We start from the raw sequence: 21,420 nt of genomic DNA, 5'->3' as shown, positions 1-21,420 counted from the left end.
TTGAGAGTCCTCATTACTTGTACAGTAACTCTGTGTGTGTGTGTGTGAGTGTGTGTGTGTGTGTGTGTGTGTGTGTGTGTGTGTGTGTGTATGTTCCAGCTGTTTACTGTCAGACTCAATCAGATGTTTTAGTTAAACAGAAACATCCTGAAATCCATCATCGACTCATCACACACACACACACACACACACACACACACACACACACACACACACACACACACACTAAATCATACGCTCCCCCCAACCCACACACACACACACACACACACACACACACTAAATCATACGCTCCCCCCAACCCACGCACACACACACACACACACACAAACACACACAAAGACCATCTGTTTGAAGGGCTCTTACTCATCTGTAGCGCCTCCCGAAGGTCAAAGACTCAAAGTGCAGAATGATCATTTACAATCTGAAAAGCCTTACTCTTGATCTTTAATTCATATTACAAACATGACCATGCTGAAGAATACGTCATTATTATAAGTTTGAAGTGAACTAACTTGTAATAAACTGTATAACTTTCTTCTTGTTGTTGATGTTTGTATTGAACAGTGCAGTGCAGTACATAGAGGAATGGTTGTCCGTGCAAAACTAAAAGAAAGAATGTCGCAACATTAAGTGGGAGTGAAGCAAACATTCAGCCTACACAGTTAAGGTGCAAGGTACAACAAACAAGACGCCAAACAAAAAACAAAACACGTACAAACACCTAGTGCAAAACGCAGGATAACTGAACAACATGGGGTCAGATCAGTCTCAATATTAACAAATGCACGCAGAAGGATTCACAAATGTATATCATGATTTATAAATAAATGACTCTCTCCACAAAAATATTTTTCAATGCACACAAAAATAGTTATTGTTGTATATGAATGTAAAAAAAAATCTAGATAAATAAATAAGGTTCACAAATATATTTTTGATGCACACACAAACAAGTCTTGTTTTAAATACATTTAAAATAAATCCACAAGTATATGTATTTAAAAGTATTTGCAATTTTCATCCAAAACACATGTGGATGTTGTTACATTTATATACTGTTGATCCTGCATTTACAAACTGCTTGTCGTGTGTGAACTTCACTGCATTTGTGTATTGGGTTTTTCGAGACTCCCCTGACGTGCAGCGATCTACAAGTGCATTCTTTTCAACAGGGAATTATCGGTAGCCAATCAGATGGCTCCCTCCTTTTCAGCCAATAACATGAGCGAGCCCCCACGAGGGTTAGGGTTATGGTATCTGTGTTATGTTGAGCTCGGGGTCAGCAGGTTGTTGAGGAGTCTGACAGACTGGGGGAAGAAGCTGTTGGAGAATCTTTCCGGATGCGCCGGTACTTTTTTCTAGACATTAAGAGTCCACGGGAGGGGTGAGAGGGTTCTGTTATGATCTCAGAAGCCCTGTTTTCTGTTGTTTAGTGTAAATGTCATGGATGGAGAGGAGAGAGTTCCCAATGATGGACTCGGTTGACTTCACTATACATCAGACCGGTGTTGTGCCAAAAAGCGAGCGTCCGCCAGAAACTGATTGCCGTCCGCAGAAGCGCCCGGCCCCTTAAAGGGACTGTTTGTAACTTCTTACACGTATAAATCATTACGGGTCGGTGTCCCATGCGCGCTCGCGTGTGGCTACGCTGTTCAGACAAGACTCCAACACAAACTAAACAGAAGCACCAAAAGACTCTGCTGTACTCTGCTCCTCTGCCTGCCTGCTTGCCTTCACTCACACACCGCGCTCGTTCTCGCTATTTCGTTCCACTCTCACGTGCATGTGCGCACACTCCACACTGCAGAAGAGTTAGTTTAGCTCTGAGAATATCTAGTGAATGTTCAGTGGACGTTTGTGCAGAAATAAATGCTGCAGCTCCTCCAGACCAACAGAGGTTTCCCGTGTCTTGTGAACTGACGGGGCTCCGCAGAGAGAAACGTTATCGTCTCCAACCAAAACTCCGGTGTCTCCCTCCGTCACGCGTCATCAACACGTCATATACTCCTTTTGTATGTGGGGGTTTATTTTGTCCTGTGCCTTATATGGAAGACAGGGGCGGGGCTGTGTGGTGGGCGGAGCCACATCCACCCAATGAAATTACAGTTTAATATTCTGTCGGTTCAGGCTCCCGTCACGAGGACGCCGAAACTGAAGCAGAAGCGTTTGAATTTCTCCTCCAGCCAAGAGAACGGCATTATACAGTATGTCCTGTTTATTGATCTTTTTATTTTGATCTGAATGATTTATTTTACTTTTATTTATTTTTCCCTATTTGGGTTGAATTTCTGACATGCGCACTAAAACCTGCTCTGCACTCATGGAGACCTGTCCCATCCTCCTTCAACAGGCCTTGTCCGTGACCCGGAAACGAACCGCTCTCACTTCCTATTTCCGTCAACACACGTGTGAATGTGTGTGGAGAGAGAACCACAGAGAACCTCCACAGAACCCGAGTAGAACCCGTGTAGAACCGATCTACAGCCCGTCCACAGTCCGGTGTGCAGGTACCGGAGAGCAGTCCGTCATGCTGGACGAGCTGGGTCTGATCGGGACCATCCGGGACGAGGACGAGAGTCCGGAGGAACCCGAGAGCGAGTCCGACCAGGAGGTGAGTCAGGCCGGCCACACACCTCACACTCTGCCCGGAGACACCTCACTACCATGAGGCTGCTGGAGGAGAACCACAGCCCGGACAGAAAACACTGTCTGATCCAGAAGGATTTAATGAACCCTTCTCTAAACCAACACATGAAAACAGCTTTTACTAAAATATAAACTAACTTTATAAAGTTATAATGTGAACAGAAGAAAAGTCAGTCAGTTCATGTTCCAAAGTATGTAATAACATAATCATCAGATGTGAGGGGATCAATAACAAAGTGCACATTTATTTGTTGTTTAGTATATTATATTATGAATATATATATATAATATAATATGACTCAGTTTCTCTGCTGACACAAGGAGCTGATCTGACATCAGTGATCTGTTTTTACTGAAACATAAACTCATTAAATGTTTCTGTGTGAAACTGATTCAGATCATTTTAATGTGATTGTATGTTTTTTATTTCATGTTACAGTGTTGTATGTATTAGGGTCACATGGAGGTTTAAATAAAGTTCTATTTGACACAAATCTGTCACAGAACTACTTTTATATGCAGTATACATGTATATCTATGTATGTATGTATATATATATATATATATATATATATATATATATAGTCTATATACGCAGGGAATGAAATTTGCCACCTGCTAAATAACAGGGTAAATGTTGTCTGTGGCAGGTAGAAATGTCAGGTCACCTGCCACCATGGCAGACAGGTTCTCCTTATATTAAGAAATATTATTTTTAAAAAGCAATTCCTAAATTAAATATAGTCATGGATTAAGGTCACAGGATATATTCCATAATTCTACGGTCTGGTACCAATGACTGTGTTTATAGTTTTAAAGTGTTCTACATAGATTTCAGAAGTTGCAGACAGAAAAACTGAGTGGCCGGTAGAAATGTCACACAGTGGCAGGTGAGCAAAAAGGTTAATTTCAGAGCCTGTATATACGGCTACGTTCACATTACAGGGCTTACATTAATATTATATTAATATTCAGTTCTGATTTTTAGCCCAGATCCCGTCTTTTTGCTGACTGTTCACATTCATGTTTGAAGTGACCGATATCTGACATCAGTGTGAACGGATCTCTGCCCTGAAACACCTCACATGCAACCAATAACGTCACACACACACACACACACACACACACACGGGGACTGACGTCCGGTGGTCCATAAAATACACACTGGAGTTGTTGGAGTCCTGTGACTGCCAGACTCCATTAACATATTGCTCAACTTCACAGATCGAGGTTTCCTTTTATAGAAGTGATACTTGATATGATATGGTATCTCCTAACTTCTGACTTTGTATAACTATTAAAGTAAAACTTGTCATTTTGGCTGATATTTAACTTTTAAAAGTAGTTACTGTTCGACATCTCGAAACATCGCCAGTTTTATAACATGTAATTTCATTAAATCAGAGTTCTGCTTTGTGAAACATGACAAATTTATCATATGAACTGAGGGAATTGTGAAAAGTCTGTTTGATAAGTTAAAGGTAGGGTCGACGATGTTGGAAAGCTAGCATAATTTGAGAGTAGCATCACCTCAGGAGCTCCGTCTAAACTCCCCCCCTCCCCTCGGGGCTCCTTACAAGGCAACGCCCCCCCCCCACACACACACACACACACACGAGCACCGCCGCATCGTAACTACTTCACAGACACAGAGCGGAGAGAGGACCTCAACTCAACAACGCTACCTCATGACAAGTAACCGCGGCAGTGCTACTGCAGGACTGAGTTCTCTTTCATTCTCCAGTAAACGTGCGGCGACGAGGCACATTGAGTTCAGACTGGTGCACGCCAAGAGTAGAGTACGAGCAGGGAGGCATCTGATTGGTTCTTTCCAAGCGGACCGCGAGGCAGTGATTGGTAGACGTTTTTACAGGATTACAGCAGCTACAGATGACAGCTCTTTTCCCGTCCTTTTTCAGAGCTCATCAGTAATGGATCGCTGTCGGGGTGTAAAGACCATTTCAACCATTATAACAAATAATGTATACTGGAGAACATCGTCAATCCTGCCTTTAATTTACATTTTAAATGACTGACGAAAAGTTAAATAAAGTCTTCAACTGTTTCCTACTGTTGGAAGAAAACCTCCGTTGACATATTGTTAATTTTACGGAGCCCAGCTTACCGGTAAACATACACTCCTTCTAAAGGATAACTACACGTAAAGTAACTAATTTGGTGAAGATGATTTAACATAGTTCATTGTTAATTTTAGCTCCATGTAAAGTGAATAAACATGATGTTTCCCAGATAATGAGAGTGAGCGATAACATATTAATAATAATGAGATAAAGAGCTCTACTGAGTGAAACATGACACAGAGTTTAGCAGAAGATCTCCGTAATATAGAAAGTCTTTTTTATCAGGTAACAAACATTATCAGTGTCTGATTACCAGTGATGCACTGTCACTGTGGAGAGAGAGGTTCTTCTTCTTCTGTGGTTTCAACGGACCGCTCCGACACTGTGTGGTCTGCACCTGCGCAGTGAAGTATAACGTGGAAACACACATGAATTCTGATATGACCGTTCTCACAGCGACCACATGAAAGTGGTTCAGATCTGATTGGAATTTTTTTTTTTCCTGTATCCACACCACTATGTAGAGATCAGATCTGTAACACATGAGAGGAAATAAATCCAATTTGGGCCACATTTGCTTGTAATGTGAACATTGTATATAATATTTTTGTGTGTGTTTTTTCTCAGGACCAACCGATTGTCCTGAACAGGAAGAAGAAGTTTGGGAGTCGCGGGGCGAAAGACTTCAACGTTAACTTTGAGTTTGGAGAAAGAGACGGACTGAACGATGACGACGCGTGGGTGATGGCCGACATCATGAAGCAGCTCAAGAACAAGGTAGAACACAGCAGAACGAAAGATGTATCAACATATATAATTATATATTGACATGCAACCTATCGGCCAATCTGTCTCATATTTCCATGATTTTTGCCGGTCACATTTATACACGTTTGCCGCCGCCACATGATTTTTTACGTCGGCCCACAGTAACATCACAGCCACACACACACGCACGCACGCACACACACACACACACACACACAAAACATGTTATCGGTGTGGAAGTTCTTCAGTGTGAGTGAAGAAGGCCTAAAGCTCGCAATTTGTCACAACCGCATGTCCAAAGTGCGCCGTGGACGAACAAGCTTAAAACATTTGGAAAAACTAACATAATCAGATACGTGTTATATATTATTACACAGCTTTGTTGAATACTCGATTGGTCAATCACAGCGTTCTACGTTGCTATGTGTAACAGACCGTTGCTATGGGCGCAGTTCTGATGTCGGACTCTGGCGGACCGTTTTTGTGTAAAATTATTGATTTCTTCAGTAAGTAGCCGTGTAATAAGCGGGATAATGTTCAGCTGGCGGGTCATTGTTGTAATAGAATCCCCTTCAGGGTGATGAGAGACCCCCTGTGCTTTGCGTCGGGGTGCGGCATCGCCCTGTAGATGTGTTCATTATCCATTACGTAATTCATTCCCATGATGCTGCTTAGAGTGATCACAGTGGTGCTCTAGCGTTCTCCGGAAGTGTTTTGGTTCTCAAGCGCTCTCTCGCAGTGTTTTAGTCCTCTAGCGTTCCCCGGCAGTGTTTTGGTCCTCTGGCGTTCTCCGGCAGTGTTTTGATCCTCTAGCGTTCTCCGGCAGTGTTTTGGTCCTCTAGCGTTTTCCGGCAGTGTTTTGGTCCTCTAGCGTTCTCCGGCAGTGTTTTGGTCCTCTAGCGTTCCCCGGAAGTGTTTTGGGTCCTCTAGCGTTCCCCGGCAGTGTTTTTGGTCCTCTAGTGTTCTCCGGCAGTGTTTTTGGTCCTCTAGCGTTCTCCGGAAGTGTTTTGGGTCCTCTAGCGTTCCCCGGGAGTGTTTTTGGTCCTCTAGCGTTCTCCGGCAGTGTTTTTGGTCCTCTAGCGTTCCCCGGAAGTGTTTTGGGTCCTCTAGCGTTCCCCGGCAGTGTTTTTGGTCCTCTAGTGTTCTCCGGCAGTGTTTTTGGTCCTCTAGCGTTCCCCGGAAGTGTTTTGGGTCCTCTAGCGTTCCCCGGCAGTGTTTTGGTCCTCTGGCGTTCTCCGGCAGTGTTTTGATCCTCTAGCGTTCTCCGGCAGTGTTTTTGGTCCTCTAGTGTTCTCCGGCAGTGTTTTTGGTCCTCTAGCGTTCCCCGGCAGTGTGTTGGTCCTCTGGCGTTCTCCGGCAGTGTTTTGATCCTCTAGCGTTCTCCGGCAGTGTTTTGGTCCTCTAGCGTTTTCCGGCAGTGTTTGGGTCCTCTAGTGTTCTCCGGCAGTGTTTTTGGTCCTCTAGTGTTCTCCGGCAGTGTTTTTGGTCCTCTAGCGTTCCCCGGCAGTGTTTTTGGTCCTCTAGTGTTCTCCGGCAGTGTTTTTGGACCTCTAACGTTCTCCGACAATGTTTTGGTCCTCTAGCGTTCTCCAGCAGTGTTTGATAATTGTGTTCTGTGTTTGTAGAGAACTGCGACCACTCTGGATCAGAAAATAGAAAAAATCCGGAAGAAGAGGAAAGCTGAGGTGAGTCCAACGTAATGTTCTACTTTCTGCCTGGTCTGGTTCCACTTCCTGTGTTTAATGTAGAGTTTGTTTTGATCTGCAGGAGAAATCAACTGAGAGTGACGCTGCTGAAGGTTCTGCAGAGAAGAACCAGGAGGAGGATGATGAAGATGATGAAGAGCAGGATGTGAAGCCTCCTGAAGGAGAGGCTGATGGAGTTGATGATGACGATGATGATGATGAGGAGCAGGAAGATGAATTTGATTCGAGCGATGAGGAGATTCTGACTAAATCAGGTGAGTCCATCAGAGGCTTTTATTTTGATATTTGACAGGAAGCAGAAACATTTGAATTGTTTTGTTTCAGTTGTTTCAATAACCAGATAATCAATAAATCAAATCAAATTGAAATGACATTATGATGTAATTCAGCCCAACAAAACAAACCGCAACGCTGAACAGACAGCTTAATGAAGAGTGAACTTTATTTGACGTTCTTCTTAAAATTATTTTAAAAATTTTTTAAAGCTATAACTAATTGTTGACTTCCTGTTTTCTATCAGACACCCTGAGAGACAAAGAACGACGGGGGAAGAGGAGGAAGATGGGAGAGGAGGTGAGGAAGAGGAGCTGATGACTTCCGGTTCATGAACAGTTTGTGCTGGGTTACCATGGTAACGAGCTGCGTGTCTATTTCAGGCTCCGGAGTCGTATTATGAAGATGCATCTCAGTACGACGAACAGCTGACCTTTGAAGACATGAACCTGTCCCGACCTATCCTGAAGGTAACCACCTCTGACCTTCCGGTGTCTCATCAGTTGAAAAGGGACTGGAGTTCAGTTGACTGATGATATGAGATGATGAACTACCTCGGTGACCTCTGTTTATACCTCTTTCACACCAGTGACCAGGGTCGGACCAGGGTTATCTGAGCCTGGTTCAGCTCTCCTTTTGCATGTGATAATACAGGCTACATTTACAAACGGATTAGACACTTCTGAAGACTGAAATGTATATTTCACTCACTCAACCATCCCAGCTAAGAGTTGATTCACATATTAGACCGACTAAAGTTGTTCAGCTGGACATGTTGGTAACTAATAGATGTGATAAAATTAGTTTATATTTCATTTAGTTTTCTAATTGATTGATAATGTGATGAACTGGGGACTGGGTTTGTTACTTCATAATAGATGTGACAGGCGACAGATGGATATTTTTGCAGGTTTATTTTGAAAATTAAAAAAAGTTAAAAAGGTAACGTTACAAACACGCTTTAAAAACCGATGCGCTGACAGCTGGCGGTACCGCGGGGTGGTCGGCTTACGCGGTGCATTTCCGTGTAACGTAGCGGCGGATGCCTCTCTCACTTAGCAGCCTTGTTACGTTCGTTTAACGTATCACGTATCTCGTGTCACCGCCCCGTCATCTACCGCTTTTTTCTTCCTCACCCGCGGAAGGCCAGCAACTACGCGCTCCTGACGTTCCATGTGTGTCCCGGGGCTTAGAGAAGTGTGCAAGGCTCAGTCATTCATTGGGCTGAACCTGAAGGCTGAGCCACCAGGTGCTCCCCAATGGGCCCCCCTACCAGCCCCGGCTTTCTGTTGTTGTTTGTAACCTCCTGTTGTGTCCCTGCAGGCCATCACAGCTCTGGGCTTCAAGCTGCCGACTCCCATCCAGAAGGCCTGTGTTCCTGTCGGCCTGCTGGGCAGAGACCTGTGCGCCTGCGCTGCTACTGGGACAGGTAACACTGATATACTGGAACCACTTCATCATACTGGAACTGATTAATAACCTCTGGAACCAGATTAATTAATGAAATAATTCCTCTCCTCTCCTCAGGGAAGACGGCAGCCTTCGTATTGCCGGTGTTGGAGCGTTTGATTTATAAGCCTAGGACATCCCAGGTGACCCGGGTCTTGATTCTGGTTCCTACCAGAGAGTTGGGGATCCAGGTTCACTCTGTGACGCGTCAGCTCGCCCAGTTCACCTCCATCACCACCTGCCTGACTGTCGGTAAGACTGCTTACCGTTTACTGACTGTTGACTGACCGACTCTGACTCAGCTGCAGTTCTTTGTTTACGGTCGGGCAGAGTTCAGAGTTTTCAAGCTAGAATTAAGATACTGGTATCATATGAAGCTCAGGAATCCACTGGTACCATGTCATACTAGCTTGTCGGGAAGATCGAAAAATGAATGCTACAAAATTACGCTAAATTTTGGCGAGAAAAAACTGTCATGGCCATTTTCAAAGGGGTCCCTTGACCTCTGACCTCCAGATATGTGAATGAAAATGGGTTCTATGGGTACCCACGAGTCTCCCCTTTACAGACATGCCCACTTTATGATAATCACATGCAGTTTTTTGAATGCACTATAAATGTGTTACTGTCTCCTATTCTAAAATGGTGTGTTTGAATATTTCTGCATACTGGGGTCCCTAAACAGTCCTGAATTACATAGATTGTGTATCACTATAAAGCTGAGACTCTCGTGGATCCAATGAGCCCAACTGTATTCATGTGTGATGATGTTAGTCCCCACAGGAGACATTTCTTTATAGTGAAACTTGACCTCGCTGTATAAAATGACCTGTGGTGACCTCTAGGATAATCACAGCCTCATGAAACTTTACAGCCACAAACTAGAGACCTAGAGCATTCAGAGGATGGATGGCTTTCCTAGCTAGATTGACAATAAGGGGGTTTCTGAGCAGTTTACACAACACAAGTGCTCGCCATCCAATCGCCGGAAAACAAAATCACAGCGTGGCTTTTTCTATGGTGTTCCTCAGGTCTTGGTGTCTTAATGTGTTATTTTGGAGGGATTATTGATCATTTTGATCAATTCTGGAGTGGTAAAAAATGGTTAAATTTAGCATCGAATCTGTGTAACAAATGGTATCAACCTGAAAATTGCCGCAACAATTTATGAGACATAATAGAGCATGAGGATGACCATCAGATACTTCTATCATCATCATCATCATCTACGCCCTTATACACTTTCACAATTTAATTTAATCGATGAATTCATTTATTAATTAAATTGTATTTCTTATTAATGACTAGCAGAACTTGACACACGGTGCTGAGCAGCATCTCAAATTAATCTTCAGGTTCCCAGCTTTCAGATATGTACACCACTTCTATGTGACATCTACTGTTGACTATTTATCTACCCGTGAACATCCGCGGCCCCCCACCCCTACCACTCTAAAAAAGATGGCGTAACGAAAAGGGTCCAAAAACATGCTGGACTCAGTCTGACCCTGAACTGGACTCTGTACTCTGGACTCAGTCTGACCCTGGTCCTCAGGTAACCTGTCTCGTTGTGTGTCCAGGTGGGTTGGACCTGAAGTCTCAGGAGGCTGCGCTGAGGGCAGGGCCCGATGTCCTGATAGCTACACCTGGTCGGCTGATCGATCACCTCCACAACACGCCGAGCTTTGAGCTGAGTCACATTGAGATCCTGATCCTGGATGAGGCCGACAGGTAAACACCGACACCTGTGGTCAACGAGGCGCCGCAGAAAAACTACTTCTCTTCCAGTAAACACAGTCGTGAAACAAAGACTCACCTGTTTGGTTCTGTTTTGTGTCTCTGTGTGTTTCTCTGTCAGGATGTTGGACGAGTACTTTGAGGAACAGATGAAGGAGATCATCAGACTGTGTTCCTACAACAGACAGACCATGCTGTTCTCCGCCACCATGACAGAGGAGGTGTGTGTCATGTGACCTGTGTCCCAAGGTGTTTCACTGTGTATCATGTGACTTGTGTCTCCAGGTGTTTCAATGTGTATCATGTGACTTCTGTTCCCAGGTGAAGGACCTGGCGGCGGTCTCGTTGAAGCAGCCAATCAGGATCTTCGTTAACAGTAACACTGACGTTGCTCCGTTTCTGCGACAAGAGTTTGTCCGAATCCGACAAAACCGAGAGGGAGACAGAGAGGCCGTGGTGGCTGGTAGGTACCGATGATACTGCAGTACCAGTACTAACAAGGTAGTACTACTCGTACTGCGGTACTAACACTAACTGTTGTGTGTTGTGTTAGCTCTGCTGACTCGGACATTCCAGGATCACGTGATGTGTTTCACTCAGACGAGGAAACAGGCTCACAGACTGCACATCCTGCTGGGACTGATGGGGCTGAAAGTCGGAGAACTGCACGGAGAACTGAGTCAGAGCCAGAGACTGGAGAACCTCAGGTACACACACTCACAGAACCAGAGATTGGAGAACCTCAGGTACACACACTCACAGAACCAGAGACTGGAGAACCTCAGGCACACACACACACACACACAGAATCACAGACTGGTCCACTCACAGAACCAGAGACTGGAGAATCTCAGGTACATCCACTCACAGAACCAGAGACTGGAGAACCTCAGGTACACACACTCACAGAACCAGAGACTGGAGAACCTCAGGCACACACACACACAGAATCACAGACTGGTCCACTCACAGAACCAGAGACTGGAGAACCTCAGGTACACACACTCACAGAACCAGAGACTGGAGAACCTCAGGCACACACACACACAGAATCACAGACTGGTCCACTCACAGAACCAGAGACTGGAGAACCTCAGGTACACACACTCACAGAACCAGAGAATGGAGAACCTCAGGTGCACAGACACACTCACAGAACCAGAGACTAGAGAACCTCAGCTACACACACTCACAGATCCAGAGACTGGAGAACCTCCGCTACACACACTCACAGAATCAGAGACTGGAGAACCTCCGCTACACACACTCACAGAATCAGAGACTGGAGAACCTCAGGTACACAGACACACTCACAGAACCAGAGACTAGAGAACCTCAGCTACACACACTCACAGAACCAGAGACTGGAGAACCTCTGCTACACACACTCACAGAACCAGAGACTGGAGAACCTCAGGTACACACACTCACAGAACCAGAGACTGGAGAACCTCCGCTACACACACTCACAGAACCAGAGACTGGAGAACCTCCGCTACACACACTCACAGAACCAGAGACTGGAGAACCTCCGCTACACACACTCACAGAACCAGAGACTGGAGAACCTCCGCTACACACACTCACAGAACCAGAGACTGGAGAACCTCCGCTACACACACTCACAGAATCACAGACTGGAGAACCTCAGGTACACACACTCACAGAACCAGAGACTGGAGAACCTCAGGTACACACACTCACAGAACCAGAGACTGGAGAACCTCCGCTACACACACTCACAGAACCAGAGACTGGAGAACCTCCGCTACACACACTCACAGAACCAGAGACTGGAGAACCTCCGCTACACACACTCACAGAACCAGAGACTGGAGAACCTCCGCTACACACACTCACAGAATCACAGACTGGAGAACCTCAGGTACACACACAGAGAAAACTTAATTCTACCTGATAATTTGTATCTCTATGTATGTTTGTATTTACCGTCTTTGTTCTCCATGTTCTCGTTGTTCTTCAGGCGTTTTAAAGATGATCAGATTGATATCTTGGTGGCGACAGATGTAGCAGCCAGAGGTCTGGACATCGACGGAGTCAAAACGGTGAGTGAGTGGGGTGGAACGGTTTTGGGGTCACAGTTTGGTATGTTTTTGTAAAACAAAAATGATAATAACAATTTCTTTTTTCATTTAAAAAAAAGAAAAAGTAAACAATCAAAAGTGGCTCGTTGGTAGAGTTGTGCAGATAGACTATGATCTATCTATGACCATCGGCGATGGTCAGAGCGATCGCCAATAGCCGATGCCTTTGCATCACAAGTGTGCTTGTGACCTTGTGAGTTCATTCTCCAAAGAACGACTAGCAGGAACGTTCTCCCCAAGAACACAAATCCGTTGTTTGTGTAGTTTGGGTTTGAGTAACGCTGCAAGTCCGATTTGAACTTTAACAAACCAGCACATTTTCTGACAGATCCTCCCACACATCTGAAGACATGTCCCCATCTCTCTGTCCCTGTCTGTCTCTCAGGTGATAAACTTCACCATGCCATCCACAGTGAAGCACTACGTCCACCGTGTCGGCAGGACGGCGAGAGCCGGTCGCTCGGGACGTTCGGTGTCTCTGGTTGGAGAGTCTGAGAGGAAGATACTGAAGGAGGTGGTGAAGTCAGCCAAGAACAGCGTGAAGGCTCGAGTCCTGCCGCCAGGTAGCCACACCCGAGAGACACCGATGGGTTGTCTGAGCGTATGAGCTCTGAGAGAGATGAACTCTTGAGTACCAGAATTAAAAAGACATTACCTGTTTACAGGTGCGTTGTGATGAAACTGTCTCTCTCTCTCTGTTTGTGTCTCTCGCCCAGATGTCATCCTGAAGTTCAGAGATCTGATCACTAAACTGGAGAAAGACGTTGAAGCTGTGACGAGGCTGGAGAGAGAGGAGAGAGAGATGGCTGCGTCTGAGGCCAAGGTAAACCTGAACACCTGCACGCTGCTCGGGCTGTCACAACCGGGACATTTGAGTTGACGATTGACATACGTCACACAAATTACTTTATTTGCATTAAAGCTCAGTTAAAAACTGAATAGAAGTAGAATTTACATCCATAAAAAAAGAGAAATCTATACATGATTGTACACATACAAATTAAAAACTATACATTATGTATACACACATCTATACACATACCGTATTTTGGGGTCCCTTGACCTCTGACCTCCAGATATGTGAATGTAAATGGGTTCTATGGGTACCCACGAGTCTCCCCTTTACAGACATGCCCACTTTATGATAATCACATGCAGTTTGGGGCAAGTCATAGTCAAGTCAGCACACTGACACACTGACAGCTGTTGTTGTCTGTTGGGCTGCAGTTTGCCATGTTATGATTAGAGCATATTGTTTTATGCTAAATGCAGTACCTGTGAGGGTTTCTGGGCAATATTTATCATTGTTTTGTGTTGTTAATTGATTTCCAATAATAGATATATACATACATTTGCATAAAGCAGCATATCTGCCCACTCCCATGTTGTCAAAAGACAAATCTCCCTTTAAGGTACATTTTGAACAGAAAAAAATGTGCAATTAATTTGCGGTTAATCACGATTAAATATGAACAATCGATTGACAGCCCTAACTTATACTGTACACCTAATAATATTTAGTTTTAGTTCTCTATGTCTGTAAAGTTCACATGTGGATCTTTCACACATCTCTTATTTCTGTAGAATATGAAACATTTTATGAACGAAATGTGCATTATTCTTATTTTCAGTGATTTACAGACATACAGAGACTTTAAATAAAAAAGGGATAAAAACTAAACGGACTGTATTATAGTTTGATGTCTTACATTGTCTCTTGTATTTGTGTGTATAAACAGTGAAACAATATGTTTTTTACAACCTTGAACCTATTCTATAATAATATGTTGAGTGATTATCACCAATGATTTGTACATTTTTATAGACGTCTGTGTCATTTCTCTTGTATTTTCCTGACAGCTTCACCCGTTAATAAATTGTGTGTATCTGTGTGTGTGTGTGTGTGTAGTTGAGTGTGGCTCAGAAGCGTCTCAATGGGTCCTCCACCTCCGACCAATCCCAGCGCGTTTGGTTTCAGACTCAACAGGAGAGGAAACAGAGCCGCGGTGAGTAATAATACTCCCACTACTGCACTCATACACACTGTACTACAGTTAACTGAACTCCACTGTACTACTCCATCCTCTGTAGTACTCTGCAGTACCTCCGCACACTGTATTTTAACTCACCCTCCTCTTCATCAGTGTCGAAGGCTCTGCAGGAGTTCGATCTTGCTCTGAGAGGGAAGAAGAAGAGAGAAAAGTTTGTGAAAGACGGCAGGAGGAAGGAGCTGACGGTAATAACCATGAAGGGTTTGATAAGCTGGTCCACCTTAAAGCTACTGTGAGGAACTTTGAACTGGTTATGAAACAGTCTCAGTTTAATAATGATGCCTCTGTATGACCTACATCAGTAAATGAGACCATCAGCCAGAATATTGGCTATTTTTACATAGTTATTCTTAATACCTGAACTTCTGATCAAACTACTAACTAACTAACTCAGACAGAGTGAGAGATCGATGATCTTTGTTGTCTGTCTTTCAGTCTGACGAGCGCGCTGAGTTCGAGATCTTGAAGGCTCAGATGTTCGCTGAGCGGGCGGCCAAGAGAGAGAGGCGCCCGAAGAGGGCGAGAGCGATGCCAGAGGATGAGGCGCCAACTAAAGGTCAGACATTCCACATCATTACTTTAAAATACTCATAAATACACAAATATACTACATCAGAACTTTAAAATACTAAATACAAATATACAACATCGGTACTGACAGATGTACTAAACTGAATTGTCTCTGCAGCAGCCAATCAGAAAGCAGGAAAAGGAGGGAAGAAGTCAGTGTTTGACAAAGAGCTGACCAACACCAGCAGCAAGGCTCTGAAACACTACAGAGCTGGGTGAGACTCTCTGCCTGTCCGTCTGTCCGTCTGTCTGTCTGTCTGTCTGTCTGTCTGTCTACCTGTCTGTCAGTCAGTAGATCTGTCTAGCTGTCTGTCCGTCTGTCCGTCTGTCCGTCTGTCTGTCTGTCTGTCTGTCTGTCTACCTGTCTGTCAGTCAGTACATCTGTCTAGCTGTCTGTCTGTCAGTCCAGCTGTCTCACCTGTCTCTGTCTGCTTACAGACCGTCCTTCGAAGACAGGAAGCGTCTGGGTTTGGACAGGAAGCGTCCTGGAAGCTCCAGGTAAGTCTACTCTCTCTCTCTATCTGTCTCTCTCTATCTGTCTTCCTTGAGCCGAGAATAACGATTTAAAAATCTGTGACGTCATCACAATGACGGTCTATTGGCCAACTGAGAAGTTGTGGGCGGGGCCATATGCAGTGGGCCGCATCAGAGATGCTCACAAGTATATTTTTGCAAGTCCAAGTCAAGTCTCAAGTCTTTGAGCTAGAGTCCTAGTCAAGTCTTTGAGGGGCAAGTTCAAGTGAAGTCTCACTTGTGAAGGTCTGCTTAGAACACTGTAGAGCTATAATCTAATTCAAAGCATGTACTGTATTATCATCACCTCTTTGTTTAGCGTACAGTCAGTATCAGTATTAGTGTTGTCACGATACTGGAATTTCTAAACTTTGATACAATACCTTGAAAAATATCAATATTGGATACCATTTTTGATACCACAGGGAATAATTGAAATTGAAGGCATACAATATTAGATTTTTATTAAAAGATAAATATAACAAGGCCAAGTTAAATGCATCTATCTGGTGCACTTTGAGAGCAAAATTAAGACGCTGGATCTATGAAGAACTTTGTGCTCTAGTAAACAATTTAATTCGTTCATTTCAATCATAAACACAGTGGTTGTATAGATATGAATGGAGATGACATGGAAAAAAAAGTCACACAAAGCACGGTAAACGACACAGGGTTTTGTAAAGCTCACTGTTGGAGCTGCGAGCCACCTTCAGTCCGGGCCTTTCCAAGCCGACCTAGGGCCGGTCTCGGCGCACTGTCACGGAGAGGTCCCACGAGGGGATCCTCCCGCACCGACCCGCCGTCCCTGACCCGCCAAGATTGTGTAAAAATATTTTCTATAATACTTTTTTATAAGATTGTGGCGGGCCTACTGTCTATTAGGGGTGTAACGATGCATCGAGTGATCAACAATCCAATATCATCATTGCAAAGTGAAAATATCAATACTATCGACTATGGCTGTCAGAGTTAACGCAATAATAACGCACAAAGCAAATTTGTTTTCAAGCCACTAGTTTCTTTAACGCATTAACACAACTTGGAAGTTTTAGGTTGTAGCGGGCTCAGTTTTAAAGCTAGAGTGAAGATACGGGCATCATATGAAACTAGAAAACCTAAAGAATCCATTGTCATACTAGCTTGTCGGTAAGGAGGCTAAATAGTGATCACAACTTATGCAAAAGTCTTGGTGAGGAAAAACTGGCATGGCCATTTTCAAAATTGTCCCTTGACCTGTAAATGGGTTCTATGGGTACCCACGAGTCTCCCCTTTACAGACACGCCCACTTTATAATAATCACATGCAGTTTGGGGGCAAGTCAGCGTCAAGTCAGCACACTGACACACTGACAGCTGTTGTTGCCTGTTGGGCTGCAGTTTGCCATGTTATGATTTGAGCATATTCTTTATGCTAAATGCAGTACCTGTGAGGGTTTCTGGATGATATCTGTCATTGTTTTGTGTTGTTAATTGATTTATAATAATAGATATATACATACATTTGCATAAAGCAGCATATCTGCCCACTCCCAAGTTTGTCAAAAGACAAATCTCCCTTTTAGGTACATTTTGAACAGAAATGAACATGTGATTAATTTGCGATTAATCACGATTAACTACGGACAATCATGTGATTAATTGCGATTAATTAATTTAATGGATTGACAGCCCTAGTATCGATACATATCATCATCCTTAAGATACACCATTATTTTGAAATTCCCACTTTATATTTATTCTTTTTGATTGTTTTTCATTTAAATGTCTGGAAGAGCTCAGTAATAGAATTGTCACATCATATTTTAGTTGCATTTTGTGAGTTGATATAAATGTAACGGATAGTATTAAATGGGCACATGATACCGTCTCATATCGATCACAGGCCCCTGAATCAAATCCAAATTGTATCGTGGCAGACTTGTGGTATCAAAAATTATCGTATCGTTGTCCATAGAATCGATATATTATCATATGATGAAACTTGTGATTTACACCCTTACTGTCTGATATTAATGGGAAAGACTGAACACTAAAACATGACAACGACGACACCTTAATTATTATAACCTGGGCGAATGAGACGAGTGACAAGAAGACAGCACAGCGGTGTGTGCGGGTCTATGCATCAGCCCGCTGTAGCAGAGAAGAGAGGGAGTGACAAAGCACAGCTGGTATCAATAATACAGAAAGAGATGTACTGATGTAGCACTAATGATCGATGATTGGTCATGAGTACCAAATCTTGACTCCGGGTCGAGTCTCAAGTCTTTTGAGGCCGAGTCTCAAGTCACATTGTTCATCATGTGACTTGAGACTCCGAAACGGAGTAATGATGACGCTCTGTTCTGTCTCGTCAGGTTCAAGAAGAAGAAGTGACCGCAGAGATGGCCGCCCGGAGCAGCAGTTTTCTCCTCCCATGGATTTTCCATGTCGTCTCTTTGTGTTCACTGTGTATATCTCTTCCAGTTGTTTTGTTCATTAAAGAAGTTTTAAATAAAGTTGCAAAGTGTATAAAAACACATCTGTAGTGTCATCTGAAGGTTTACAAGAGTGGCGTCCTCACAAACCAGAGCACCGTCTTTGGAGATCAGAGCGACGTCCTCGGAGACCAGAGTGCCCTCACAAACCAGAGCGCAGAGCGACGTCCTCACAAACCAGAGCGATGTCGTTACAATCCAGAGTGCCCATACAAACCAATGCAAGGTCTTCACAGACTGGAGCGTCCTCACAAACCTTGAGGGTAGCCTCACAAACCAGAACAACGTCGTCACAAACGAGAGCAACATCCTCACAGATCAGAGCGACGTCCTCACAAACCAGAGCGGTGGCGGATGCCACCAAACAAACATGTTTGCTGCCAGGGCTGCAGGAGCTCCAACATCTACAGTACCCAACACTGTGCGGCATCAGGTGGAACCTGAAGAAGGGTTGGTGGCTGGCCACTGCCAGGCAGAGGAGCAGGCATGTGACAGGGAAGCCGAGGAGGGTCAGAGTGAGTACTGAGGCCTGTACTATGAAGCAGGATTTGCGGTTATCGAGGTAACTTCAGGGTTAACTCTGGGTTTTCCGTACTACGAAGCTGGTTTACTTCTTACCGAGGTAGATCACCATGGTAACTGATGCTGAACGGCTAACCTGCTCCGGAAGCAGGTTATATTCCAGATAAGAGATCAACTCGTATAAAAGCACCTCCTACTGACCAATCGGAGCTCAGTGCGGTGATCCTAGGATAATATCACACACATGTGAAGAAGTTTAAGTCATAATCCAGACTAAAAACAACACAGTTTAAACTGACAAATACAAGAAGGACAGCTGACTTTATGCTGGGGGTGTTTACCGCTTTGAATTATATTTTTACATTTATTTATTTTTACTTCCTCTTGAGTCCGTTTCACACCGTCACAGAGGGGAAAGCAGGTGAAAGGATGTTTAAGTAGTCATAGACGCCAAATTTTACACGCAGGGTTAAAATAGGTGTAATCCATTCATCTAGTACACTCTATAAAGCTATATCTAGACGACTATATCTCACATTTGAGTTCCGTTAAATTAATAAATCTGTTAATTTACGCATTCACACATCCGGAGTTTTTTCTTTTACCAGCTGTTCTTCCTGCATTTGACAGCTTCAACTGTGTTACTATTAGTCTGGATTAAGTGTTTAACTTCTTCGTATTTGTCTAATATAGTTTACTCTTTGTTAAATGTGCCGCTCTGTCCGTCAGTAGACTTGTTCATGTCTGTGTTTTGTCAGAAGCTGCAAACACCGCCTCGTTCATGTGAACGCGCTCATAACGAGATTGGAAAACCCTGGGTTGACTTACCGAGTTGATAACCAGCTTCGTAGTACAGTTTAGCGAGATCTCGTTTGTTAGGTTAAGTGAAGCCAGATAACGAGAAGATACCCCGGGTATGTTGAACTCGCTTCGTAGTACAGGCCTCTGGTGTCTGACCGATTGTCGTTGGCTGGACGGGGCCAAAAAAAGCCCCGGCCGTTCTTTTTGTTCCAGTCCAGTCCAGCCCTGTACAGACTGTTATTGGCTGTAGACCTGAGACTAACTAGCTCTGTGTAAGCGTAACAAAAGACTGAAGATGGTTCATCGGGTTTGTTGTGGTTAAAGGTTTTTAATTAATATTGAAATACAATCAAAACAGGCAATGTTCTGTACAAACATACAGTTTGGATGAAACAAGATCAATTTATAGTCGTACCGTTTTTTTCTCCAAAACACATTTAAACAACTTTCATGTGGACTGACAGACAGCGAGTCCATGTGGTTTAAACCTGTTCTGGATGTCTGGACACACAGGTGGACAGACGGACGGAAATCCTTCACAAAACACAAATTAAATAATTAGCTTAATAGTTTCAGTTTTACTTACTGAAAAAAAAAAAATAATTAGTACAACAAAGACGACTGTTTCCTTTTCTTTGTTCGGAAACTCACTGGTCTCCAGGGAAACAGTAAATAAAATGTGTTTACATTCAAATGAACGAATGCGTTAAAGCGAGTCAACAGGCAGCAGGTCAGTGAATGAGTCTCATGAGCCAATCAAAGGAGAGCTGATTGATCAGCTGATCACACATTAATCCTTAGCTGATTGATCAGATGTACATACAGTTAGTTAACTGAACGTTTACAGTTTGTCCATGGCAGATGCTAGTATGTACCCACTGAACGTAGTTCATGTGGGAAACTCTCGTGAGATGGTTGAGGTTAGGCATTGACCTGGAATGGTTAGGATAGGTTACCTGCGTTTGGTGGGTACATTCTAGCATCTACCTCTGTCCATCTTCCTCCTGATGATGAAACCTCCTCAGTACAATCTGTCATGTTTACACCTCCTATCTGTGGTTCTTGGGGCCGGGGCTTAACTCATGCGCCCCCCCTCAGGATGAACTTTAGGTTTTTAGCTCCACTGCTGCTCAGAAATGTTGAACTCATTGTCCAGAGGGAAGCAGATAGCTCAGGCAGTAAAAGAGACTCTTATTTTGGTAGGTTTGTCTTATTTTGGTTTCCTGAAGTGAGACTGACCCTCCCGACTGTCCCCTGCTGGACGGCTCTGCTCATCTCTGAATAAAAACTCTTCAGTATTACGTCATTTACATTCCTGTCGCTGGGTTACTGAATCAACTGTTGGGATTTAGTGAAGAATATTAATCATAAAATAATTCACAGTTGGGGATGATTACATTTGAGTAATGAATATTAATCATAAACTAATTATTAGTTGGGGATACAGTGTATATATACATACTAATGTTTGTGTGACCTCATGTAATTGAGTTGATGAACTGAGTTTCTGATTGGTCAACACTGTTCACGTCACCATCCGAGTCTGAACTGACCCCGCCCCCGAAGAGCGATTGTCCAATCACAGCTTAGCAACTGTAACTAGGCAGCAGGTCTGTCTAGCGATGGATTTTTGGTAGGTCGTGTCTTTTTTTATCAACTTTCCAAACACAACAGCAAAAGTGTAAGGAATGGATTAAACAGTGTGCTAATGTAAGCTA

At 43.8% G+C, this 21,420-nt stretch overlaps 1 protein-coding gene across 2 annotated transcripts; it reads left to right on the top strand.

The window, feature by feature from the left end:
* Positions 1-2,353: 2,353 nt before the first annotated feature.
* ddx27 (DEAD (Asp-Glu-Ala-Asp) box polypeptide 27) lies at positions 2,354-18,419 on the top strand. 2 transcript variants are annotated; one of them, XM_074647275.1, is made up of 21 exons: positions 2,354-2,614; positions 5,358-5,507; positions 7,124-7,183; positions 7,266-7,458; positions 7,725-7,777; positions 7,861-7,947; positions 8,801-8,906; positions 9,005-9,178; positions 10,507-10,657; positions 10,785-10,884; positions 10,985-11,126; positions 11,217-11,370; positions 12,648-12,729; positions 13,154-13,331; positions 13,485-13,591; positions 14,678-14,774; positions 14,913-15,004; positions 15,255-15,375; positions 15,511-15,604; positions 15,828-15,887; positions 18,260-18,419. In XM_074647275.1, the coding sequence occupies exons 1-21, from the start codon at positions 2,531-2,533 to the stop codon at positions 18,276-18,278; spliced, it is 2,304 nt and encodes a 767-aa protein (XP_074503376.1). In that variant the 5' UTR covers positions 2,354-2,530; the 3' UTR covers positions 18,279-18,419. The 2 variants fall into 2 exon arrangements, with proteins under 2 accessions (XP_074503376.1, XP_074503383.1); XM_074647282.1 differs by having other exon boundaries at positions 2,356-2,614; positions 15,508-15,604.
* Positions 18,420-21,420: the final 3,001 nt, after the last annotated feature.

Source organism: Sebastes fasciatus, chromosome 1, assembly GCF_043250625.1.
Source record: "Sebastes fasciatus isolate fSebFas1 chromosome 1, fSebFas1.pri, whole genome shotgun sequence".
NCBI lineage: Eukaryota > Metazoa > Chordata > Actinopteri > Perciformes > Sebastidae > Sebastes > Sebastes fasciatus.
This window is presented reverse-complemented; position numbering and strand designations above follow the sequence as displayed.